The 27,772-nt window shown below is 48.5% G+C and overlaps 1 protein-coding gene across 2 annotated transcripts in view; it reads left to right on the top strand.

The window, feature by feature from the left end:
* The window catches only part of PKN2 (protein kinase N2), a 674,671-nt gene that overhangs the window by 556,137 nt on the left and 90,762 nt on the right, over positions 1–27,772 (top strand). For both annotated transcript variants that reach the window (XM_086953970.1, XM_086953971.1), the window contains exon 20: positions 18,480–18,587. In XM_086953970.1, the coding sequence (XP_086810096.1) occupies positions 18,480–18,587 (108 nt within the window). The remainder of the gene's footprint in view (positions 1–18,479; positions 18,588–27,772) is intronic.

Raw genomic sequence — 27,772 nt, 5'->3', positions numbered from 1 at the left:
AGTTTGTGTTTGTTATTACCTTTATATGGACATGATAGTGTGATTGATTGTATGGTGTACGATAATGGTTTTTATTAATTAATAAACTACATTTTAAGTGTGTGTCGTGTAATGGACGTCATACAATCAACTAGACATGCCACAGTAGTGTGTTCAGACATGACTGATTTCATTTCAGTCAATCATATTTGTTTGGAACTACCACAAAATTAACCGGCACATGGCTTGAACAGGTGAAGCCATCATACTTCTGACTTTAGAATCTTGAACGTACGTCAGTGGTTTGAGCTGCTGATGTCCAGGGCAGGCCAGTCAGATCACTCGACGCAGGACACTGTTACAATGGTGCTCACCTGGCATCGCCATTTGCAGTATTTTGAGAGTCAAACATGTAGTGTATATTTCAAATGGGGAGCGATTGAAATCCACTGTCACTGTATCAGATGACAAGCATTTCCAATGCAATAGGTCTCGCATTGAAGCAAGTTTGAGCAATTGACATTACAAATAACAATGTCTTTTATTTTTGTTTTCTTTTTAAAAACATAAATAAAAGGCATTGTTATTTACAATGCCAATAGCTTAAACTTGTGTGACTTTTAAACCTATTGCATTGCAAATGCTTATAATGACTAGTGATGGGTGGAACGGCGAGAGGGAACGGGGAGGGAGCGTGAGCAGTGGCATAAGGAAACTTGAGCCCTCACCCCACCCCCTGCAACGTACATAGTGCCGACCCCCACGCTTCGCCTCCGGGCCCAGTCAGGAGCGCCCAGCCGCCACCAATGCACAGTGCCAGGGGGTAGGGGACTGGAGCTCTGGGCCCCCAGCACCGCTGGGGCTATTTCCATGCCACTGTGTGTGAGGGGGCAACTGGACAACAGCGGTGTGGGCTGGAAAAAAAAACAGCCAGCGCTAAGCAAGCCGGGCCACTTGAGTTTCTATGCCCGATGGGGTAGTCCAATGGACAATGGCGATTTTGTTGTCAGCGATGTCCAGGTCATAGCACTTTTTTGTTGTTGTGGGGGAATAACACACAATGGAAGGAAGGCAGGTGAGGGGGAGTTGTGCACAACTGGAGGAGGGCGGCATAGCGGCTTTGGGGTAATCACGGACATAGAAAGAAGGACAGGTTGGTGTGTGGGGGAACCACAAACAACAGAAGGTGCGAGAGGTTATCGAGAACACCACAAGGAAGGCGGGTGGGGGCACAGCACAGGCTCAAGAATCACCGAAAACAGCAGGAGGGAGGGCGCGTGGGGGCAAGCATCTCGGTGGGCGGAGGGGGGGCATCATGCGCGAGCAGGTGTGAGCAAGCATCGGGAAAAAGGAAGGTCAGAAGGTCGGGAAGAACATGAGGAGCCAGTTTGGAAAAGAACAGAAAACCACACACAATGGTAGAGTTAGTTCTTAAACACAAAGAACAAGCATTGAACATGCAATAGGTCTCACCTTTAATTAAGTTAAAGCCATTTGCTTTGATAATGGTATTGTATAGTAAAGCAAATGGCTTTAACTTAATAAAAGGCGAGACCTATTGCATTTCTAATGCTTGTTTTGTATTTGATTTACGGGTGGGGGCTGCCCAAGATAGGCAAGCCAATGCACCACCCTCCAGCAAAATTCTAGTGTTTCTGCTCTACCGGGGGGGGGGGCAGTTGTGGCAGTAGCCCCCTAGCTGCCCCCTTTTACCCCCCTCCCCAGGGTACAGAAAGCCCACTAGATGCCAGAGACTTTTTTATAGTTGGATTTAGTGGTGGGGGCTGCCTGAGATGTGCATGTGTGGGAAGCTGGGTTTCTATTGCAGTAACACCACCTCTCCCCCCCCATACACACTTTTTGCAAACTTCTGCAGCACTTTAACTTCACGTGCCCTGGGTTCCTGCCAATCATGTTCCCAAAACTACCTTGTACCCCCAATTGACATCTCTATGGCCACATGTCAGTCTCTTGTTAAAGGCACCCTGGGTACTAGGGCACTGTGCCCAGGGAAGGCCTCCAAGGCCTGCAGCACTTATTGTGCCACCCTTAGAGGCCCTGTACCTATACACACACTGCCATTACAGGCTGCATGTTTTGGTGCAGAACAAAGTGAAGAGTAAACATGGCACACTTCCCTGTGTGCCGTGCCTACAACCCACTGCCCTAGCATAGGTAAGCCACCCCTCTAGCTAGGTGCACTGTACCAGTGCTAAGGGTACACTTGAATGAGCCCTTTAACACCACAGTGTCTAGACCAGCTCTTAGACGTAAGTGCAGTAATGCCATTAAGGGTATATGGTGCTGGGAGTTTGTGATTACGAACTCCACAGCACCATAATGGCTTTTACTGAAAATTGGGAAGTTTGGTATCAAAAGTCTCAGCACATTAAACCCACACTGATGCCAGTGTGGGATTTAATGAAAAATCCACTTGGAGGGCATCTTAGAGTTGCCCCTTGAAAAACGACCAGCCTGTGGTGGGTACGCTGACTGGTACACACCAGCCTGCCACAAAGAGACAGGTTTCTGAACTCCTGGGGTGGGAGCTTTCACTCCCTGAGCCCAGAAACAAAGCCTTTCCCGGGTGGAGGTGGTCACACCTCCCCCAGGCCAGGAAGAGCCATATGTGGCAGGGGAGCTTCAAAGGCCTTTTTGCCTTTGTAACCTGACCCCCAACCTCTCCTGCTATCAGGAGCAGGCCCCCTACCTGTTTACCCTCCTTTTCAGTGGGAAGACTGTGGGAAAAACCACCACAGCCCAGGGGGTGTGCCCACCTCTGCCAACCCCACCCCTCAGGTGGGGGCGGCGAGGTGAAGCCCACTCTTCACTGCCCACCATCTTGCAGATGGCAGGCATTCTCCAATCAGGGATTGTGCCCACCCCCCCACGTGGGGTGAGCACACAAAGGGTGTAGTCACCGTAAGGTCAGTAGGCCACTGGCTACTGACTTCAAGACCCCTAAAACTCCCCCTAAATACAGTATTTAGGAGGCAGCCCTGAACAAAGTAGACAGATTCCCGCAACTTATGAAGGAGGACAAAAGAAGACGCCCAGCAGAAGAGACTGCAGAGAACAGACTTGGACCCAGCCCTACCGGCTTGTCTGCAGTTTCCAGGGATCCTGCACCAAAAGTCGCCTTGTCCTGCAGCCATCGACATCCAGAAACCCTGGGAGGCCTGACTGCCTTCAACAAAGACCGGATCTCCTGTGAACAGCAGCTCTATTCAAAATATTTTCCAAAGCAAGACTCTAAGCCTGCTGAAGACAAAGAACCAGACTCTTCGAACTACCACTGTGCCCGTCGCCTACGGCCCGAACCCAGGTGGCCCACCGGTCCCAGCACTCCAGAGTCTGACTCCACCGTGGGCTCACCCCTCCGGGACTCCCCGGCGCCACCTGCAGCCTCTGCACGGAGACCCCTCCAACCTAGAGTTCCCGGTAAGGTGAAATCCAACCTCAAAAGACACCCCTGCACCAGCCGCCCTGCGCCCTGGAGAAAAGAACACTACATCCCGAACCCTTCAACTTACCTGTCCAGCTGTTGGTTCCTCCTGGTAGGCTTCCTGGACCGAGCCTGCAGCCAAAATCCAAAACTCGCAACTTCCATTTAAATCATCAGGGCACCCGACGCCAAAACAGCATCCTGCACCCAGCTGCCCCTGCGCCACTGCATGTGTACGTTGGGTGCTAACTCTGATCCCTCCTTACCCTGAACCTAAGACCAGAAGCTTTGCTCCCACAACCTTGTGGCCTGCCGGTGAGCAGCCACCAACTGAAGGACCCCTATCCCCCATTGGATAACATAGGGCCTCAGCACTCTGCACCCGGTCTTTCAAGAGTGCATCCTTGACCCCAACTCCCACAAAACAGTTCTTAGCTGCAAACCCTTAACTTAATTTTTCTCCATAGGAATATATTGACTGTTTTTCCTTGAAAATTGTTCTGTGTTTGGAGTTGGTATATGGAACATTGAAAAACTGTCTATGCACTAAAAGTGTATTACTTACCTTTTGTCTAGGAGATGTATCAGTGTGGTAGCTAAGCATATAACACTGATTAGCTAAAGTAATCTGAAAAGTAATCTCAAAAGTAACGTTCATTGTAATCCGTCAAGTAATTTCGAAACATTGACTTACTTGTAATTCAATCAAGTGCATTTGAACCTGCATTCAGTTGTAAAACATTGCATAAGATTTTGCAAAGCATTTATTTTACTTACCTGCACCAGGTTTGGCTTGGTTCTCAGAAATATAATTACATAATAATAATGATAGAAACAAATTGGTCTGAGTTCAGTCTTTGAGTGCGTGATATCATTTGCTGCCTGAATGTGTATAACAAATACTTAGCACCATCCTCTGATAAAGCCTTACTGCTAGCCCACACTACCACAAATCGAGAAAAAGGTGCTATCTACTTTCACCTCTGCCTTCCTTGGAGTTCCTCTGGACTCTGTGCCCACTATACCTTATTTCTCATTTTGGTATAGTAGCGCACTAGGCACCAGGGATTGTTTTTTGTTGATATATGTAGTAGTGGGGGCTGCCTGAGAGGAACATGCCAATGCCCCTGTAAAATTCGTCTTGCTACCCCCGGGAGGCAGATGGGGGCAGAAAGGCAGAAAGTCCACTACATGGCAGTGATTATTTGTCTTATTGGCCCCTGGCAGAAAGCCCACTATGCACCAGGGATTGGGGCTTTTTATATGTAGGGGTTGGGGCTGCCAAAACTGGGCATGCAACCCCTCCCCCTAAATAAGTCTTTCTGCCCTCCCAGGAGGAAGATTGGGGCAATAGTCCCACATTTGCCCTCGGGGGGGGGGGGCGGGGGGGGGGGGGGGGAGTAAGCCCACTAGGCACCAGGGATAATTTTTTTTATATACGTATGGGTGGGGGCTGCAGAGAATGGGCTTGCTAATGCCCCCACTGCCAAAAAAGTCTTTCTACCCCAAACCCCCCCCCCAGGCAAATCTGGCAATAGCCCCTTATCCGCCCAAAAGCCCACTAGGCACCATGGATATGCTTATGGGCATGCCAGTGAGAAGCCCTACAGGCAAGGGTAGCTCCCTTTTTTTTTAGGCACACATTTTGGCTGTTTCAGTGATATTTGTATTCTCATCTGCACCCAAGTGGGGGCAGAATACTACTAGAAAGCAGGCAGAGTTTGTGTGTGTGGGTTAAGTGGAGTTTGGCTGATGGTCTGCGTTTACTGACCTTTGGCTGGCATTTTGCTGGAGGTGTGTGTGTGTGGACCTGCACTTGGCTAATGGTGTGATTGGACTTGTGCTTGATGACTGTGTGTGCAGATTGGCGATTGCCTGGTGGTGTGCGTGGAGTGGTGCTTGGCTGGCTGTGTGCATGGATGATGCTTGGCTGGTCCGGACTGTCCGTAGCGGGCACCGGACGTTTACCTGTGGGCCAGAAGGGTTGGGAACGGTTTTCTGGCCTTAGGGAGCACTTTTGTCACTGGGGGCCGGTTTTGCAGCAATATCAGTCCCCAATAACTAAAGCTGGAGCAGTTCTTTTTACTAGCACCATACCCCCCCCCCCCCGCCCAACTCCCCCCTCCTGCCAGGGCCAGCCGAGCAGCAATCTGCCAGGGCTGGTTGCTGTTCCCAGTCTGGCCCTGCTTGGCTGGGGATGTGCTGGGATGGTGCTTGGCTGGCGGAGTGCGTGGGTGGCGCTTGGCTGGCGATGTGCTTGGCTATTGCTTGGCTGACTGTGCATTGATAGCATTTGGCTGGAGGTGTACGTGGATGGCGCTTGGCTGGCGTTGTGCATGTATTGTGCTTGACTGGTGGTGGGTGTGGATGGCGCTTGGCTGGTGGGGTGCATGGATGGCGCTTGCCTGGTGGTTTGTGTGTACTCTCTCTTGCATGGATCCCTCAGTGTTTTCTTACCCAGAATCACCAGCAAACCTCAAATTTAGTTACAAAGTTACATTTTCCTCACATTTCTGTGTGGGTAAATTGTAGCATCACCGTGAAGGCACAGATTTCCTGCTACGCAGCATTCCCCTTGGTCTCCCGAGAAAAAAGATACATCACTTGTATGGGTGCCCAAAGTAGCGTCAGCCTAAAAACGTATAACTGCCCTTTTGGACCCACTTTGTGGCCCCCTCTATCTCTACACATTTTTGGCCCTTCCATGTCATAGGCACTTGGCTCATCAACACAAGTAAGGTATAATATTTATTGGGAGGATGAGGGGAACGCTGAATGGTTGGAAATCTGTGCTGCGTAGTGATCCCACAACTTTCCCCACAGATAATCGAGGAAAATGTGACTTTTTAGTTAAATTTGAGGTTTGCAGCAAATTTTTTTAAGGAAAATGTTGGGGGATCAACGTAAGCCACAATACCCTGGACTCCCACAGGTGTCTAGTTTTTAGAAATGTCTGGGGGTTTTAGGTTCCCCTGGATGTCTGCAAACGTGTAACCAAAAAGAAAACAACCTGTTTTTTTGAGTGGCTCCCCTGCGTTTTTGGTCCCAGGCTAGCGGCCATCTATGGAAACCTACCAAACCCACACATTTCTGAAAACTGGACACCCTGGGGCGTTCAGAGAGGTATGGCTTGCGTGGATCCCCCCAAGGTTTTCCTATCCAGAATACGCTGCAAACCTCAAATTTAGCTGAAAAAATGATTTTTCTCAAATTTCTGTGTGGAAATATTGTGGGATCACGGGCTGACCCCCAGTCTCCTGATAAAAATGGCACCTCACTTGTGAGGCTTGGCCAAGTACCCGCCACCGGCAAGGGCCAAAACGTATTGTGGGGACATCAAAATGACCTAGCACGAAACAACCTGGTTTTGCGTGGGGGGCACCTGGGTTTTTGGCCCAGGCTTGGCAGCCATCTAGAGAAACCTACCAAACCCACACATTTCTGAAAACCCTCAACGTTTTCTACCCAGAATCCCCTGCAAACCTCAAATTTAGCTGAAAATATCACTTTTTCGACATTTTGCGTGCCGGCTCAAATGTCCTACCACCCAGCTTTCTCCTTGGTCTCCCGAGTAAAATGATACCTCACTTGTGTGGGTGGGCTAAGGGCCTGTGTCTTGGAAGGGGCAAAAACAGGGTACGGGTATAGCACAGCGAATTCGAAGCACTCGATTTAAAAAAAAATTTTTTTAGACAATCCTGCATTGGACAGCCACACAAGTGAGGTATCATTTTACTCAGGAAACCAGGATGGACAATAGCTGGTAGGACATTTGTACTGGCGCTGTGTTCCCACGCAAAAATCTGTGAAAAAAGTGATTTTTTCCAGCTACGTTTGAAATTTGCAGGGGACTCTGGGTAGGAAAACGAGGGGGTCTACGCAAGCCATATCTACGTGGACTCCCCCAGGTGTCTAGTTTTCAGACATGCGTGAGTTCGGTAGGATTCCCTAGATGGCTGCTGAGCCCGGGGCCAAACCAGGTCCCCCCCCCATCCCACCCTTGCAAAACCAGGTCGCGTTTTGTGCTAGGTAATTTTGATGTCTCCACAATACCTTTTTGGCCCTTGCCCTTGCCTGTCGCGGACACTAGGTCTACCCACACAAGTGAGATTCCATTTTTATCGGGAGGCTCCGGAGAATGCGGGGTGGGTGGAAGTTTGTGGACCCACGCAGATTCCAGAACTTTCCATCACAGAAATGTGAGGATAATGTGTTTATTTTTACAAAGTCTGAGGTTTGCACTGGATTCTGGGTAACAGAACCTCGTGAGAGCCACACAAGTCACCCCATCCTGGATTCACCTTGGTGTCTGATTTATAAAAATGTATAGGTTTGCCTAGGTGCCAGCTGAGCTAGGGTTCAAAATCCGTAGGTAGGCACTTTGCCAAAAAAGTGTCAGTGTTCACTGTAAAAATGTGGTGTGTTCACGTTGCGTTTTGGTCCATTTCCTGTTACAGACACTAGGCCTAGCTACACAAGTGAGGTACCATTTTTATCAGGAAAATTTGGGAAACAGAATTGTAGAACAACTGTTATTTCCTATTGACTTTCTATGCATTTCTGCCTTCCAATTGTAAGACAATGTGTAAAAGAGAAGTCACTTTGAAAACCTGCTAGTATGGTTAACCACAATTTCAGAGATGTGCAAATATCTACTGCTTCTAAACACTAGATTTTGTTCCCATTTCGGAAATACATAGGTGTCTTTGATACCTATCATCCACTCTTTGTTTGTTAACAAATGATTTGCTATATACCCGGTACAAAATGAAAAACCATTGCAAGATGCAGCTCAGTTATTGGCTCTGGGTTCCTCAGGTTCTTAGTGAACCTTCAATTCCTATATATCCCCACGACCAGAAGTGTCCTGCAGATGTAATGGATATGCTTTAAAAAAATCTGTCAAACTTAGAAGAAGTTACAGGCGAAAACGTTGGCACAAATGGTTGTGTCTTTTATAACTCCTTTCACTTTTTCTTATTTTCAACTGTTTCCATTAAAAAATAAAAACTTGCAGGATCTGCACAAATGACCCCTTGCTGAGGTCAAAATGTTGTTTACTTTTCAGAAATGTATAGCTTTTCGGGATCCATTATTGCTTTCACACCCATTTCTACCACTAACTGGAAGGAGGTTGAAAGCACAAAAAGTAGCAAAAGTAGGCTATGTCCCAGTAAAATCCTAAAACTGAGTACAAAATGTGGTTTTCTGATAAAGGTCTGCCTGTACCTGAAAGCTCGGAAGATGGTGATTTCGGCACCACAAACCCCTAGTTGATACCATTTGGAGGGAACATCCAGATGCTTTCTACTGCAGCACTTTTCCATAAAAAAAAAAGATTTAGCTGTATTTTGGCTAATATCTGGGTCCCCTCCAGGGGAATCCTCAAACCCTGGGCACCTTTAAAATCCCCATGATGCTGGAAGAAAAGAACACAAATTTGGCGTGGAAACCTTATGTGGACAAAAAGTCACGGGCCTAATCGCAAACTACCCCAAATAGCCAAAAAAAGGCTTAGCACTTGTGGGGGGGAAAGGCCTAACAGTGTAAGGGTTTTAAAAAAAAAGCTATATTTTTTGTCAAAAGATATAACCTGACATTTGACCTCTGTCTTTGATGTGCAGCAATTGTGACAGGATAAATGCAACATTTAAAGGCATCTTTATTTATTGAAGACTTTTGCAATCCACCAGAAATCAGCTCATTACCCACCAGTGGGTCGTGAGCTACAGTTTGGGAGACGCTGCTCTGAAGGCTTCATCCCCACTCCTAGGGTTCCATTCCTTGCAGTTCTCACTGTGGAAAAGAGACAGGGGCAACTGCCAGTAGAGTGCATATTGGGTGATGGAAACTACTGCTCTCTTAAAGGAGTACAGGCTATTTTCCTTCTTCATCCAGGCACCCTAGCCCCCAAGCCAGTATCTTTCCAATTTAAGAATCAGTAACTTTGTTATTTTCAACATCCGAGCGGGGCTCGGGGGGGGGGGGGGATTGAGGGGTGTATTCTGGGTTGTGTACCTGATGTGGGACCTGGCCTGAACCTCACTTGCGATGATTTTTAATTGCGATGTGATGATGACCCGTGACTTTTTTTTTTATTTATCTCCTTTATGATTCAGAGACTGTCTTAATCCGAAATGTGCCATAATGAGTCTGTCGCCCTGTAATCAATTGTTGTTTTTACAAGATGCCTGGGGGGAAGGGGGCGGGGGGACTTATTGTTGTATTCTGTGCAATTGCAATTGAACAAAAATAAAGTTTTCACAAAAAAAAGAATCAGTAACTTTTCATTTGTTTGTCATCTAAATGCCAGTCGTGTTTTGCCACCGCAATTCCTGTCGCAAATTGTTGATACATATGGTGCCAATCTAAAAGGGATGCCTATAACATTCCCCTTCCAAAATAGAATTGGTATCCATTTAAAATCACATTTTAGGATACCGTACAAGTTAACCTACTCCTAAAAGGGGATCATACGTAGCAAAAAGCTATTTTGCTGTTGCCAACCCTCCTACTTTGCCAGTCATAAAGCTTGTTACCTCAACATTGGTTAATACTTCTTGCCCTATGTTTATTATAATTAGCATCGGTCTGGCACCTTCTCAGGTTTTGAACAAATTATATAAAGATAGCAATATACAGTTGGACATTGTGCATCGCTTTATAAAAGGTAAACCCAGTTTGCAATGAGAATTGCATGAAAACTCAAAATTTAGGCAAAAGCTCATATATAAATGTCAGGAACTAGAAGCAAAACCTGCTTTTTTCAAAACAGTAACTTTCCCCATTATATACAAATAACCTGAAATGGAAGTCTATCTAGCGCATGCATCCTACATAATAATCCTAGATTGCAATCACAAACTATTGCTGAATAAAAACACAGATCTTGATAAATGGGAAGTAAAGGCAAGTGTTTTGCCTTGGAACCAATTAGGATTGGGAGAGACGTTTTTACAGTGGGCAAATGTAAGTTGGCTGTGAGTATATGATTCTGGTGAGTATTATATTTTGTTCTAGGGCTGCATTTGAGTACCCATCTTTAGTCTTATAAAGAGCTATACAATTAACGCAATGTTCGACACTGGTGTGGGTTTCACCATTAAATTAGGATTGAAAGGGTTTCACTTTGAAGCACATTGCAAAAGTCATGTTTTATCTCCGGTTTTAGGGAATTCCTTTGAATGTAAGATTCTAATTGAGCATTATGACGTGGCTTACATCTGAGTTTTTAAGATCTCTGTCCGGGCAACAGCAGAGTGCTTTGACTAAGTAAGCTGTGGAAAGCCATGAAGGCATCTACTGGCTGAGCAGTTTAAAATGAAACCTGTACACCTGTTTGATCCATCTAGAAAAAAAATGAAATCCTAGAAATTGTGCATGTTTATTTGTTTTGCTTGGAAATAACTCTCCCATTTTATTTTTAAATGTGTGTGAAGTATTTTTTAATTTTCACTTAATTGTAAATAGGCTAGGAAAATGAGAGAAAGAACCCATGTACCACTTTAAGTTAATTGTTTGTTAAAAATTCCACACAAGCGTGGCTAGAAGCCGACAATGGCGGCAGCAAGCTAGAGAGGCTCCCGGCGTAAGGTGGCATCCCGCAACAATCCGCATGCCAATCCGCCCAACAACTTACTCAGAAGGGGTGCCCCGGGTCCAGTGACCGAGCGGCAACCGGAGGAGACGTTTCAAAGCAGCGACACACCGGGAAATGGTGGAGAGACGGCACACCTGACTGGGCCTAGCGACAGACGGCGAGCAGCGGGCTGTAGTAGGAGCGGTGGCCGGGCGGAAGTGAGGCCTCAGCAGAGATCGCCTACCGGAAGTGATCGAGGCGAAGGACAAAACAAGCAAACCGGCGGTTGAAAGCCTGGCGACCCCCGCAGACCATCCACGAGCAGTAAGTGACATCACGCAACGGCGCAACACTGCGGGAAGCGGTGACAAACGACAGAAAAGGATGACGGAAAACGTATAGCGATGCCGCCATTTTACAAGGCTACACCATCCCGGGCACAAAATCTTTTGAAAAACAGACACAGCACACCCGCACTAAAGACTCAGCAAGTATAAAAGAGAGTACAGCATCAGCACGGCGGCTGAGGAAGCGGTGCGGTCTCCCTGCTGAGCACCGGAACTAAACGCCCAGTCAATATACCTGGACCAAAAGAACAATCAAAAAACTGAGGCGCAATCTGAGTTCGGGCGACCCCCGATCAATATAGTTGGCAGAGTACTACTCCTCTAGTTAGGTCTCATAGTGCCTACGGCGGATATACGGATCAGCGCAACGCAGCGTGCCTGTACACGCCAGCAACCGTAGGAGTAGGCGCACGACAATCATATAATAAAACGGGACTCAAATGAGAGAAGTGTATGTACAACCCCCACTCCATAACGTACGACACACCACTCAGCGGTGAGCAGACTTCTGGTTCGTAACCATGGCGGGTAGAGGATCTAAACATAATTTCACACAAGCCAAACTTGACAAATTTGCCTACGAAAAGCAGAATCCCCCTCCTGACGGAACAACGCAAGTCACTGGGGAAAATGGTGGAGGGCGAAGGAACAAAGAAGGCCACGCTGGACGATGTGCTGAACGCCCTGGTCCAGGTGCAAGCGACAGTGGGGGCAACAGCGACGGAGGTAACCCTTATACGCGCAGATCTCCAAAAAATGAACGAAAGGGTGAAACAAGTGGAAGTTGTGACTAAATCATTAGTGGAGGACGTGTCTGAGCTGCAAGTGGAAATGGAGAAAATGCAAGCTGATAACAAATCGCTCAGAGAGAAGCTGGACGACCAGGAAGGACGCTCCCGGAGGAACAACGTCCGTATACTAGGAGTTCCGGAATCGGAAGCTACGGGTGCTATGGACCTCTATGTGGAAGACTTGATTAAAAACCAGCTTAATCCAAAGGGACTCTTGCGCTTCTTCTCTGTGGAAAGGGCCCACAGAGTACCAGGAGGGAAGCCGAAACCAGGAGCCCCACCGAGGCCAATACTAGCGAGACTCTTCAACTTTCGCGTCCGACACACCATCTTGCAAGTGGCCAAAGTGGCGCCGGCCATCCAAATCCAAAACTCCAAAATATCCTTTTTCCCGTACTACACGGCGGAGGTCTCACGGAGAAGGAGGACATTCCTGGAAGTGAAAAGGACGTTGCGAGAACAAGAGCTGCCATACTCCATGTTCCCGGCCCGGCTTCGGGTGGTCGCTGACAAAAAGGTCTAGTTCTTTGATTCCCCGGAGGCAGCCAGGGACTGGCTCGAGGGTTGGCGCACCGCGGGACCTCCACGAATAACGCATAGAACGAACCACGGACACCGCGACGATAATCGAACTGGGTCACAAACATCATGGAGGAGGAGGCGCGCTGACAGGTCACCGACACAAGAACTCACCGAGGCTGAAGGAGGAGAATAACTCAGACTGCCTAGTGCAACAATGGACGCTTACTTCTTTTATTTGAATTAATTGCTTAAGAGTTGCGGTCGGACGCTGGCCTGGGTAGCTCTGAAGAGTGCAGGGATGCCGCCTGCCTGGGGAGACGCTCTCCCCCAACACGCAAGTACTCTGGTTTTGGGATGGGTTAAGCACTCTGCTCAGCTGGGGAGGTGGGCAGTTGAAGGTCCGTTAAGCAGGGAGGGGGAAGAGGGGGGTTTGTTTAGTAATTGTTAGAAATTCACAAGTAAGGTCGGGATATGATGTTTTACATCTGCGTTGCTTAGCTGACAGGAAGAAGCAAAGAGTCGGGGTCACAAGCCATGATAGGCGCACACACGACTACATGACTAGCTATGGCGGACGGTCTGATACGTAGTGCGGAGGGGGACGAGTCAGAATCACAAGGCGCCCCCCTACGAATGCTGACATGGAATGTGAGAGGTCTGGGAGATAAGGTGAAACGCGGCCTGGTATTAACCGCACTGAAGAGGCAGAAGCCTGTCCTAGCACTCCTGCAAGAGACACACTTAACGGGGGGGCGTCCAAGGCCCTGGACAGGAGAGGATACAAAATGATAGTGCATTCAGAGTTTACATCAGGCTCTCGGGGTACCGGCATTTTAATCAAGAAGTCCTCACAATTCATTCCACTAGGCACCAAGACTGATGGACAGGGATGCTTTGCGGCCCTGCAAGGACAATGGGAGGGGCGGCTCATCAACATAGTCTCGGTGTACATCCCCCCAGCGCTTCACTCAGTGAGGCTTCCAGCATTAGGTGACTTTCTCCTGACCCTTCCACACAGCTCGATAAATTCCCGGCGACGGCACCGACTGGGGGACCTTCCCGCTTCCAACGATTCTTGACAGCTATGGGTCTAAAAGATATATGGCGTCATGCTCACCCCCAGGAGAGACAATACACCTTCCACTCCACTATCCATAACAGTCTATCGAGAATCGACTACTTCCTAGCGCTGGGCGATGGTATACAACACGTAGACACCATAGACATCCACCCTAGAGGTATATCAGACCACTCTCCAATCACCCTAACAGTCTCCACCAAAGAGAAGTCTCGTAAAAGAATCTATCGCATACAAGCCGCATACTTTAAGGTCCCTAAGGTCAGGAAGGCTCTCAAAACGGAGACAACACAGTACTTCACTGAAAATGTCTCCTCGGTGCGTTCCTCGGAGATTCTATGGGAAGCATATAAGGCGGTATTAAGGGGGCAAGCCATAAATTCGATCACTGGCTACAAAAGGGAAAAAGCAGCCGAGCTGGCTAAGCTAGAATTGGCTCTGCGAGATGAGACAACAGCACACAAGACACACCCCACGCCTGACACGTCCCACGCATTGCACCTCCAACAACAACTGTACACAGACCATGTTCGTCATCAAGTGAAGGGGCAGATAACCGACACACAGAACAGGATTTATGATGTAGGGGATAAGGCGGGTAGGGTGTTGGCTTGGCTGGATAAGAGGGGGGGGAGCTCCAGAGCTATCCAGAAAGTGAGGGACTGACTAGGAGTGGTTCACACAAGCCCTGAACAAATAGTGGAGGCACTGGCAGTACACTTCGAAGAGGTTTACACCCCAGAACGGGAATTATCAGCTGAAATGGCTAGGGCGGCTCTAGAACCGATCAGGACTCTGACGCTACAGCCAGAGGCATCAGCTGAGTTAGAAGCTGATATAACTACGGAAGAGATACACATGGCTATACGAGCACTGAAGCCCGGCAAGGCGCTCGGACCAAATGGCATCCCAATAGAGTGGTACCAGACCACGCCGGAGAGGTTGAGTAAACACCTACTAGCTATGTATAAGGAATGTTTGGAGAAGGGCGAACTTCCACTGGATCAAAGAATAGCTACCATAGTAGCAATCCCCAAACCTGGGGAACCGCCAGAGGATTGCTCCTCACACACCGCCCTATCTCCTTGCTTGATGCAGGAGTTAAAATCCTGGCCAAAATCCTAGCTACCCGACTTATGACACATCTACCCGACCTCATACATCCAGATCAATACGGGATTATGCCTCACAAACACGGCGCTGAGCCTACGCCTAGTACACGGGGTGTTAGCAAAGGCGGAATCGATCCCTGAACAAGCGGTAATACTGGCTCTGGATGCGAAGATGGCTTTCGACCTAGTGGAATGGAACTATCTGTTCAAGGTCCTCTCATGTCTGGGTTTCGGCTCCAAGTTTATAGCATGGGTCAGGCTACTGTACACTAAACCGGTTGCACATGTGGTGGCAATGGTCACATTTCGCAAACATTCCCTTTGGGGAGAGGCACCCGTCAAGGATGCCCCCTCTCGCCGTTACTCTTTTCAATCGCGTTAGAACCATTGGCAACTTTGATACGAACGACACCACTGCTGAAGGGAATACACTGGACGGAGGGCTGGGAGGACCGACTCTCCCTATACGCGGACGATATGCTGGTGTACCTAACGGACCCAGAACGTGGGGTGCCTTCGCAAGATCTCGAGATACACGCTAAATTGGAATAAATCTGAGATGTATGTTCTGAAGGGCCCGGTCCCGGCATTGAGCGCAGAATGCCCCTTGAGGGCAGCTGGCTCTTCCTTTAAGTATTTGGGCATCCATGTTACAATGGACCCAAAGGAATTTATGCAGAAAAATCTGGCGCCACCCATGGAGCGGCTTAAGCAGGACGTTAAGTTCTGGGCGGGGCTGCCTCTAACGATGCTGGGTAAAGCGGCACTTTATAAAATTATGTCCCTGCCCCGTTTCTTGTACATACTTGAGAACACACCATACCCGGTGGCACCAGGATACTTCAGGAAAGTAGCGGCATTGGTGTCTAGTCTTTTATGGGGTAACCGCCCGGCACGCATCGCACAGGCCAAAATGTACAGGGGCTGGTTCGACGGGGGAATAGCGCTGCCGAATCTGAAATTGTATTATTGGGCAGCACAACTGAAGCCCATAAATTAATGGATTCATGTTCCGCAAAATGACCCGGCATTCCAGGCAGACACGGCGCAACTTGGCACAAATAGCCTGCTGGCCCCACTCTATGACCAGCGACGAGTGCGCAAATTGGTGGGACCCACGAGACTTACCCCAGCGCTGTGGCATACAGCGCTAGCGGCGCTAGGTTGGAAAGGAAAAATCACCAAACTTACATCACTGTGGGACTCTCGGGCCCTGGGAAACTTGAGACACAGTAAGGGCTTCTCTCATTGGGACACTATAGGGATATCCAAGGTGGGAGACCTATGGGAAAAAGGAGAGGTAATTCCATTTGACCGATTGAGGGAACTGTACGACCTGGGAGCACGGGAGTCTTACCGCTATGTTAAGATACGCCATGCACTGCTCACTGCCATTCCCCCTGGAGCGGGGGTGCCAGAATCCTCCCCGCTTGAGGATCGCCTCCTCGCAGATTTTATGATTGAACGAGCGACATCACTTACATACCGCAAGTTGCTTAACAACCTGCCGGGCCCAATGCTTCAATTAAAAGATAAATGGGAGGGTGACATAAATGCTATGGATGAACACAAATGGAATGAAGCGCTGGCGTCGCCAAAAGAAGTTGGCATCTCTGCAAGATTAAGGCTCGTACAACTTAAAGTTTTACATAGAGTATACTACACAAGATCGACGCTGCATCGCATACACAGAGCACAGCACCCCTACTGCCTTCGTGGTTGCTGGGAGGAGGGCACGTTCCTCCACACAGTATGGGACTGCCCACGTATCCAGGAATACTGGAGGCAAATAATATGCACTATATCACAGACCTTGGAGACCTCCCTGGTCCCCGAGCCACGAAAATGCCTACTGAATGTGTGGGGACCCAACGATCTGTCCAGGCATGGCCAACTCTGGGTTACTTTAGGCATGATAATAGCCAAACGAGACATTGCGCAGCGCTGGGGGGCTGCGGAAGTACCAACGAAAACACAATGGTGTATTAACATGGACAGGGTGATGGTAACGGAAAGGGCGGTATACTCTAGCCGGGCCTGCCCAGGGAAATGGAATAAAATCTGGACCCCATGGAATGTGTACAGAGGAGAGATCTGTGAGCCCCTGTCGGAGGACGACCCAACATCAGATGAGGAGGGAGAGGAAGACTAAAGTACTCTAAAGGTGTAATAAGGGAGAGGGAGACCACGGGACACGGGGAAGAATCTAGGACCTAGATGACAAGGATTTGAGGGACTACAAGGGCGGGACCCCTGAGGAGCCACATACACAAGAGCACTCTCATTCCCAGTATTACATTTTGTGCCCGGCTCTGTGGGGATAAGTATAGGTATACACAGTGGGAACGCTTGCAGACTCAGCTAATGCAAAACTAATTAATCATTGATGACCGCAATGTGATTTCTTTGTTTGATGTTGTTTTTGTTTAAAAAATAGAAAACCAAACCTATATAGATCAGCAAACTATTGCAAATTATGTACCTTCTAATTTATTGCGAAACTATCAATTCCAGAACATGACAACCAGTTTGAGGCTTCAACCTGTTGATATGCAACTGCCGAAACAAGATTGCGGTCGGCCCCATGGGTTGTAGGCCAAAAGCTGTGAGAAACTGTAAGGTACAATAAAGGTTTTTAACCCCTTCCATGCTCATGACGAGCTCAGCTCGTCATGAGGCACAGTGGAGCTGTGCTTATGACGAGCTGAGCTCGTCATGAACAATGGGGTTCGATTAGGATCAGCACAGGAGGGGAAAACCATTAGCAGCCAAAGTGTTAAATAAATAAATAAATAAATTCCACACAAAATAAGTTGGAGGTTTCACATAGCCTAACATCTGACTCAATTTATTTTGATAATAGAATTCCAGCAAAATGTGTTTACAAAAAAATTATTGAATTGACTTACACAACATAATTATTTTACAACTTTATCAAGTTCACAATTATGTAAGCCACCCAATTACACTGGCAAAATGCAAATTGTGCCCGCCTATATTGTCTTATCTCTTGACATTAGACTTTGTCTTATTGAATACAATGCTTAGATTGTAAAAGAGTGCTGGTACCTGAAACTCTTCTCAGAAGCAGGCACCCGGTACAGTTAAACCAGCCAAATACCAAGGCCGGGAGTCTTTAATCCACTACCAAACAGTACCTGTTTCTCGCTCTTGCAGGTTCATATTGTCTCCCTTTAATCGATTTTGCCGTCTTCTCTGTTTTTTTATCTGTGTATTTGTCCCTCTCTTGAGCTCAGTAAATAATCTGATGCGGGAAAATAGGCATTGGTCCCCAAAAAGAAGTACCTGTAGCAACCACCAGCTCATAGTATGTTCTAAGTGAACATTAGTGCCTCTTTGAGAATATTAATCATAATCATTTTAAATCCTTTAGTGGAGTATTTCTCTTGGCCTATTTCAATGTAAACTGTAAATATGAAAACTGTTCATTCAAATGGTTTTAGTGAACATTTCAATAGTTCAGTTTTTGCTCATTAGATCATATTATATTAAATGTGTGTATCTGACATGCAAGCTGTGACTGGCATTTAGTTGAATGCACAATAGGATATTAGATTATGAACAACAAGCTTTTCTAAAAATACATGTTTTCAATTTAAATCTAGTCTCCCTTTCCTGGAGATGATGAAGAGGAGGTGTTTGATAGTATTGTTAATGATGAAGTCCGTTACCCTCGTTTCTTATCTACAGAAGCAATCTCCATTATGAGAAGGGTAAGATTTTTGGACCAAATTTTCCAGACTCTAAAAGTGTTGAATGTTTTTGTATATTAGAAGTATGCTAAAAGCTCAGGTTTTCATCTGATGATCATTGTTAACTTTTGATGTTGACTAGCCTTTGTATGTTTAAAATGATAACTTGTTTTGTAAAGTATAAACTGTTATCTATCAACTGTTGGTAAGATTTCACACATCCCTTTTCTGTTAATTTTCAAATGTTAAAATGTTTGTCATGTGTACTTATGTACTAGACCATTTTATCCAGGACTACAGATAGGATATTAGGTGGGAGTATTTCACTCCTCACTTCTACCCTTAGTAAATCCAGAGGCTTGAAAAAATAAGTTATCTACTTTACAAGAGATTAGAAACGATGTGAAATGCCAGATGCTTACATGAAACTGTACATAAAACTCAGAAAACATGGATGTGGCTGTTGAGTCATCTTCTTTTGCTGTGAGCAACTAAAAAACTAGTCAACAGCTGGCAATAGAGATGTCTTTTACAGAATCAAGACAGGTATAACTATTTCTGTACTTTAAACTCTGTTCTGCAGAAAGATGGTGTATCTTTGTCTAATCATTCTTAGGGCTCACCTACCAGAGAAAAACAATCTGTCTGTTTGCTAAAGACCTATTGTCTGCTTACAGTGGGCTTGGAATCTTCCCATTGCTTACCATTGAAAGACTTTGTCACTCTCATTTGCTTGATTTATAGTTGATGGTTTGCCTTGTACATCTTATCTGTCCTAGAGCATAGCCTCTTTTCTTGCGTCTTTCCACTTTTTAGCTTTAGGGAACTACATTTTTCATTTGCCTAAGCCCTCCTTGACAGCACATGTATTTTTCAATTGTCTCCCTTAAGTGCTTCTCTCCCCACCACCCGTGCCTTCCTTCCCCACCACCAATGACTTTCTACCCGCCACCACCCATGCCTTTCTTCCGCCCACCACTTGTGCATATCTTCCCCCAACACCCGTGCCTTTCTTCCCCCACCACCCGTGCCTTTCTTCCCCCACCACCCGAGCCTTTCTTCCCCCACCACCCGAGCCTTTCTTCCCCCACCGCCCGTGCCTTTCTTCCCCCACCGCCCGTGCCTTTCTTCCCCCACCGCCCGTGCCTTTCTTCCCCCACCGCCCGTGCCTTTCTTCCCCCACCGCCCGTGCCTTTCTTCCCCCACCGCCCGTGCCTTTCTTCCCCCACCGCCCGTGCCTTTCTTCCCCCACCGCCCGTGCCTTTCTTCCCCCACCGCCCGTGCCTTTCTTCCCCCACCGCCCGTGCCTTTCTTCCCCCACCGCCCGTGCCTTTCTTCCCCCACCGCCCGTGCCTTTCTTCCCCCACCGCCCGTGCCTTTCTTCCCCCACCGCCCGTGCCTTTCTTCCCCCACCGCCGTGCCTTTCTTCCCCCACCACCCGTGCCTTTCTTCCCCCACCACCCGTGCCTTTCTTCCCCCACCACCCGTGCCTTTCTTCCCCCACCACCCGTGCCTTTCTTCCCCCACCACCCGTGCCTTTCTTCCCCCACCACCCGTGCCTTTCTTCCCCCACCACCCGTGCCTTTCTTCCCCCACCACCCGTGCCTTTCTTCCCCCACCACCCGTGCCTTTCTTCCCCCACCACCCGTGCCTTTCTATCCCCACCACCCGTGCCTTTCTATCCCCACCACCCGTGCCTTTCTATCCGCACCACCCGTGCCTTTCTATCCCCACCACCCGTGCCTTTCTATCCCCACCACCCGTGCCTTTCTATCCCCACCACCCGTGCCTTTCTATCCCCACCACCCGTGCCTTTCTTCCCCCACCACCCGCGCCTTTCTTCCCCCACCACCCGCGCCTTTCTTCCCCCACCACCCGTGCCTTTCTTCCCCCACCACCCGTGCCTTTCTTCCCCCACCACCCGTGCCTTTCTTCCCCCACCACCCGTGCCTTTCTTCCCCCACCACCCGTGCCTTTCTTCCCCCACCACCCGTGCCTTTCTTCCCCCACCACCCGTGCCTTTCTTCCCCCACCACCCGTGCCTTTCTTCCCCCACCACCCGTGCCTTTCTTCCCCCACCACCCGTGCCCTCCTTTGCCCCACCTCCTGTGCCCTCCTTTGCCCCACCTCCTGTGTCCTCCTTTGCCCCACCACCTGTGTCCTCCTTTGCCCCACCACCTGTGTCCTCCTTTGCCCCACCACCTGTGTCCTCCTTTGCCCCACCACCTGTGTCCTCCTTTGCCCCACCACCTGTGTCCTCCTTTGCCCCACCACCTGTGTCCTCCTTTGCCCCACCACCTGTGTCCTCCTTTGCCCCACCACCTGTGTCCTCCTTTGCCCCACCACCTGTGTCCTCCTTTGCCCCACCACCTGTGTCCTCCTTTGCCCCATCTCCTGTGTCCTCCTTTGCCCCACCTCCTGTGTCCTCCTTTGCCCCACCTCCTGTGTCCTCCTTTCCCCCACCACCTGTGTCCTCCTTTCCCCCACCACCTGGGTCCTCCTTTCCCCCACCACCTGGGTCCCCATTTCCCCCACCATATGTGTCCCACCATGCCAGCCTTCCTCCCCTGCCACGCCAGCCTTCCTCCCCTGCCACGCCAGCCTTCCTCCCGCCCACCACTCTTCCTCGCCACGCCAGCCTTCCTCCCCGCCACGCCAGCCTTCCTCCCCCGCCACACCAGCCTTCCTCCCCGCCACGTCAGCCTTCCTACTCCCCAACGCCAGCCTTCGTCCCCCGCCAGCCTTCCTCCCCACGCCCCGCCAGCCTTCCTCCCCACGCCCCGCCAGCCTTCCTCCCCACGCCCCGCCAGCCTTCCTCCCCACGCCCCGCCAGCCTTCCTCCCCCCGCCCACGCCAGCCTTCCTCCCCCGCCCATCGCCCCGCCCATGCCAGCCTTCCTCACCCCGCCCATGCCAGCCTTCCTCCTCCCACCCATGCCAGCCTTCCTCCCCCCGCCCATGCCAGCCTTCCTCCCCCCGCCCACGCCAGCCTTCCTCCCCCCGCCCACGCCAGCCTTCCTCCCCCGCCCATCGCCCCGCCCATGCCAGCCTTCCTCACCCCGCCCATGCCAGCCTTCCTCCTCCCACCCATGCCAGCCTTCCTCCCCCCGCCCATGCCAGCCTTCCTCCCCCCGCCCACGCCAGCCTTCCTCCCCCCCACCACGCCAGCCTTCCTCCCCCACCACGCCAGCCTTCCTCCTCCCCCCCCCACCACTACCCCACCACGCCAGCCTTCCTCCCACCAGCTCCCAGTTGCACTCAAATCTGTGTGCTTCTCTTCCCCCACCTGCGCTCTACACTGCTGTCTCAGCCATGTCCTGTGTCTCCCCTTGTTTTTAGTGTTGCTTCCCCCACTATCCCTAGTTGTTGCTTCCCCCACACACAATGTGTTGCTTCCTCCCACCCGCTTAAAAAATGCTTTCATGCTTGTTTTTAATTTGACTGATTCGACTCTGGTCTGTAAATAAAATATAAAAAATAGCCAGGTCAATTTGTGGGCGTTTACATGACAGTTGCACGCGCCTACAAAATGACGCAGCAACAAAGTCATAGTAACTTCCCCAACCCCACCCTTTAGCCATGCTGCTCAGCATCCCTAAAATGTTTGCAATAGTCAGTAGGCCCCAAAGGTGAGGTCTATGAGCTTTACAAATGTTTGTCTAAAATTGTACTGATGTCATGCATTTCTATATGCCGGAAGCTGAATTCCTCAGAAACATGATATTTATTCCATTCCAAGGAACCAGTCTATTTTGTTTCGGGTTACTGAACTTCTACTTGGCTCTCCCCTTTCTGCTGAAGTGTTAATTTACTCCATCAAGGAATGAGTAAAGTGTGCCGGTGGCAGTTTTCTTTAGGAAAAGTTGTTCAAAAGGGAAGTCTAGTCCTTTATATTTGCCATTTCACAGTGGCCCACCTGTGAGCTAAGCAACACTTTTTTTCATGGAGCTAGGGAGTCTTACATGCTAGTAAAAGATGTCTACTTGTTTTGAAGTCGGGTACAGTTTGGCTCAGTGGTTTGACTGGGACATGACTCATTTTGCCTATTTAAGGCAAAATTCTGCTAATGTTGTATACTGCACTATGATATTGACCTCAATCCTCCAATCAGACTCGCTGGGATATTGCAGCATAGCTGAGCACATTTTCCAGCATCGAAAACGAAACTTTTCTGGCACACCTTTTCATTTTTTGTAGGCCTTCATTTTATTCATAATTCTTTGTTTTTAGTCTTAAACAAATCAAAACTATTCCAACAGCCTTTCTAATAAGCATGTTTGGTATACATTACTCCTTTCAACCAGCTGCTGTTTATTCTGCCCAGGGCTAGCCTCCTTATGGTTTTAAGGAAGGCCTTCCATAGAGGCGAGCCCCTTTTTAGGTCTCGCACCTGCGCACATCGCGAAGCGATGTCGCAGCGAGACCTTTAGCCGTCGGCTCTGCTTCCCAGGACACAGGAGATGGGCACGCGCAGCCTCAGGAAACGGATCAGGTCGTGCACAGACAGCATGCCTTAAACACACACACGCGCACACCCATCTCCTGTCCCCCCTGCAAGCCTCCTGCTTACTTTCACTTTCCCTCCCCCCTCCGCCTTCGGCTCCATGGGCCATCACCGCGCACAGAAGTGCTCCTTTCACACCAACACAACTGCGTTTTCCTCGCGCCACTAAGAGCGGCTGCCCCCCGACCAAGCCCCCCAGCCCCCCTGCCCCCCTCCGCCCCCCCAAAGAGGAAACTTGTTTACTTTGTGCAGTTGAGCGATCGCCCCTCCTTGTTTCCAGAATAACAAAAGACCTTAAACTGTAGGCTGAGGCACACATTTTAGATGACACCTAGATTTGTAGGATTATCAAATGATTTATGTGGGACACCATTTTCTAGAATTGGGCTTTCTTTAACAACAGATGCATTCTGGGCGGTGTAGTCTCTGTACATTTCAACTTGAATTTGGGTTGTCCTAGCACACCTGAAGACAGTGATTGGTGAAGGCAAAGCCCAGAAATGTAACCCGTGTCATGGTGACCTGAACGTACCTGGTAACCTTATGCATGTGACTGTTTACTAGTGGCAAAGGTTTGGTACCAGCAGTTCGTGGTCCAGGTGCAACCTCGCGTATTGAGAATGTAAACTGCTGGGCACTAATACAGCTAAAGGACACTGTGGTCAAAAATGGTCGCCGTGTGAAGGACATACGAGGGCAAGCACTGTTTATTAAAAACAATTAGGTGCTTGGATAACAGAAAGGAATGTATATAGAGACACAGTTGGCATCACACTGCAAGCACTTGTACAGACAAGATTTGTGGTCCTTTTACGAGCTGTCTGATTCGGAAGATGTGAAAACAGCAAGGTGCGGTCAGAATCTGCAATAATAGTTATTATTTAATCGCGTGTATTACTCTTCACAGCCCATATAGACACTAAGGATCACGAATGCCCCCTTTTGGATTTCAGATTAGCGCAGCTTTCATGAGAAGATATTTGGGATAAGTTTCTTCTTTCACACATCCTCTCCACTGCCTTTTGAAATCGAAACCTTATAGAGGGACCTGTCAATAGTGCAGCAGGTGTAGTGTAGTGGTTTGAGGACCCCACTGCACCTCGATTATGGCTGATTTTACAACTACAGCAGGGGTGTGGGGCACATTTCCCTCCGTTGATTCAGGGCCCAGGAAACCCTGCACATGCAACAGTTTCCTTTGTCATCGAAGGTGTTTTCACCTTCAACAACCTTGCACCTAGCTAGCCCAATGCAAACAGCAGAACTAACAGCCAAGGCGAAATACAGCATCTGCCCAAGAGCCTGATAAAGTCCTACTTGACCTGAATGTGTGTGCTTTTTTATTGCTGGACTGGTAGAACCACTCCACCCTTTCTGGGAATCTTTAGCAGCAGCAGCAGCAGCGGCGCCGAGGCCCTCCTGATGACACCTCTGTTCCCTCGAGGCAGGTTAGGGCCTTGGCGGCAGAGGGGCAGGGCCGCAGTCGGGAGGCACACCCTAACATTTCAAGTTTCCTTAGGAACTCGACAATGAGGCGGAAGGCTGGCCGTGTGTACACTTCGATAACAGGACGCACGCGAGACATGCACGCCCGGGCTGCACGGAGCGGGGCGCGGGCGGCCCGTCCACTCCGGTGAAAGAAAGGGCAGGGTCAAGGGTCACAGGGACCCGGCGCTGCTGGGGTCGGTGGGGCTTCATGTCGCTTTGTGTATGGTGCCAAATAGGATGGGTATGAGGTCGGCGTTCACTACAAGCTTGGGAGGATGTGAGGCAGTCATTGAAAATACTACTTATGAGGAGGGGCCGTGACTCACGAGAGGCGCAGCCTTCTGTGGGTGGGTCTGGTCATGATAAATCCCCTTCCCTCCCTCAACAATGGTAGTACTAAGCATATTACACTCTGTACATCTGGTTTGCGCCTTTCTGTGGTTTTCTGTGCATTAGATATAAACACAGAGCACAATTGGTTAAATCTCTGCAGCGATGTAAAATCGCCAATGTTTTGTTTTCTAAAGTGATTCCATAACAGAATCTTTGAGGCATTAAGTGTGCTGGAGTAATAACAAGTGCTTGCCATTTGGCCTGCAGTAATACACGTCTGAATCTGCTTTTATTAGAACATGTGTTCAATATAACGTGATATTAGTATCACTGAGGCTGGGAATGCGGTCACTGCCGGTGGCTCTCCAGATCCTGTGGCACTACACCCACGCAGCTCACCTCATGCCAACCACCGAGCAGCTGTGGTGTCTTTCCCCGAACTTGCCGGCGGCAGGTGAAAGCCCTGGAGCGGAGGCTGATGGACCTGGAACTGCGCTCGGACCCCGGGCAGAGGCTGGCCCTGGTGCCCCCCAGGCTGGGCTGCACGAAGACTGTGGACCTGGGCGGGCACGACATGGAGAGCTGCGTGCGGCAGTACGGGGCGGCCCCGTACTGCTACCGGCTGGCCTCCTACAAGATCCTCAAGGAGATGGTGCTGCTTCAGCGGCTGAGGCACCCCAACGTGCTGCAGGTAACGGGGGCTCCCAGGCAAGCAGCGAGTGTGTGCGGTGCATGGCTGGACGGACCGATGAGCTCTCCAGTCACGCTAGAGAGCGCAGCATGGCAACTGTGGGAAAGCCTCCTTCAAGCTGCAGCTTGAGGCAGGGGAACCGCGGGACATCCAACTCCTGATTTATAAAGCGTCCCAACGAAAAGCGTCGGTGACCGCCAGCCAACAGTCAATAAACCAGCAAGGACTCTCATGGACCTCTTTACTTTTTCCTTTGTCCTTGCAGCCATTTTGCTGCTGTTCTCGGATGCTTTTCTCTGGACCCTGACCCGCCATCTTGTCCATTCGATCCTCAAATGTTTCTTCCCTTTTCTGCCTTTTCTCCATACCCTTGTATCCCTCCCACCCTCTCTTGGTGCAGTGACTGCGTACCCCCTCCGACTCCACTTAATGGAACTCTGCTTTCCTGTTTTTTTGGGGTCTTGACCTGAGAAAGTCTAATATATATATATATATATATATATATATATATATATATATATATATATATATATGAATATATATGAGAGAGAGAGAGATAACTCTAATCACTAGTATATGCAGTAGACGTTTGTACTCTCTACCATTCCTATGTGACTCTTAGAGTATATCCATTTGTATCTGTAAGCCCTGGGATACCCGAGGGTAACTGCGCGCTATATAAAATTTTAAATAAATAAAATCTCTTCCTTGAGTGACTTTACTACTTGTACATTTGCAATTTTTCTTTCTGTTTGTATCTCCTCCTTGTGTGACTTTAAATCTTGCACAATAAAACATAGCATAGCAGAACAAAACGTAGCATAGCATACCAAAGCATAGCATACCAAAACATACCATAACAAAACATACCATAACAAAGCATAGCATAACATCAAAGCATAGGATAGCAAAACATAGCATAGCATAACAAAACATAGGATGGCTAAAAAAATCATCATAGCATACAGCATCACTCAGCACCACTACAGCATCACTCAGGGGCACCACAACATCACTATGCGCTACCACAGCATCACTCGTTCGCCATCACAGTATCACTCAGCACCACCACAGCATCAATCTGTGCAACTATTCAACAACAACTGGTTCAAAGATGTTCTCTCAATGTTTCAAGTTTTATTACAAATGTAACAAAAAGATGTTAATATTTCACTTCTGTTCTTGGATTTTCGTCACAATAAAATACACTGAACATAATCTTCACAAGTTATTTACAAAAGTTTAAGCTATTGCCATTATAAATTACAATAACTTTTATTTAAGTATTAATTATTTAAAAAAATTAGAAGCCATTGTTATTTGTAGTCACGTAATTACAACACATATTGCATTACTAATGCTATTGGTGTCACATTTGCGAAAGTTATAACTATTGGCATTGTAAATGACAAAGCTATTAATTTCGCTATTTTCAAAAACAAAACCTAAATAAAACATTTGTCATTTACAATACCAATAGCTCAAACTTTCCTAATGCGAGACCTATTGCATTGCAAATGATTTTTCTGTTTTTGTTCCAAGAAATCTTAATTGAGATTTTTTTATATAAACCGTGGTCAGTAGTATGTCTACAAGAAGTCCATAATTCTGTGAGTGGATTTGAGGGTCTAAGAAACCCTGAATTGGGGAGAGAAATTACTTTTTTAAGACTTATCCCACACTGAGAGTGAATGAAGTAGAGAACACTATCTCAGAAAGGGTAGACTTCCTTGCAGAGAAAGAGTAATTGGCAAAAGTCACTGGTATCTGTGTGACAATTCCAACAAGTTTGGTCATCTCTAAGAGCGATTTTATAAGCCGCGCCGGTGTCCAAAATGTCCTATGGAGGAGCCAGTACTTTGGGTGAGGAAAGGAGATATCTTGTGTATACAACAGACTTCAAGATTAACTGCCACTTGACCCTTGGCTATCTCATTTTTTTAAGCCTGTTCCCAAAATGGATGTGTGTGTTTGGCTTTAAGATGTGATACGGTTGCTTTGCGCATCCTAAAGTCTGATACAAGAGTTCTCTTTGTGTGTGGTGTGGCTGAGTTCCTTAGCCATGGCTGGCTAATCAGATGCAAAGCATTGCCAGGTGTGACCAAATAGCGTATCCCTGAAGTTGTGAAGAAATACTTAAGCGCTTGATGGCTGTTCAACCCCCTACTGGCTTTATATTCTGCCACTTTAT

Source organism: Lissotriton vulgaris, chromosome 1_1 (assembly GCF_964263255.1).
Source record: "Lissotriton vulgaris chromosome 1_1, aLisVul1.2, whole genome shotgun sequence".
Classification (NCBI taxonomy): Eukaryota; Metazoa; Chordata; class Amphibia; order Caudata; family Salamandridae; genus Lissotriton; species Lissotriton vulgaris.
Note: the sequence above shows the minus strand (reverse complement) of the source record. Positions and strands in the feature narration are given on the sequence as shown.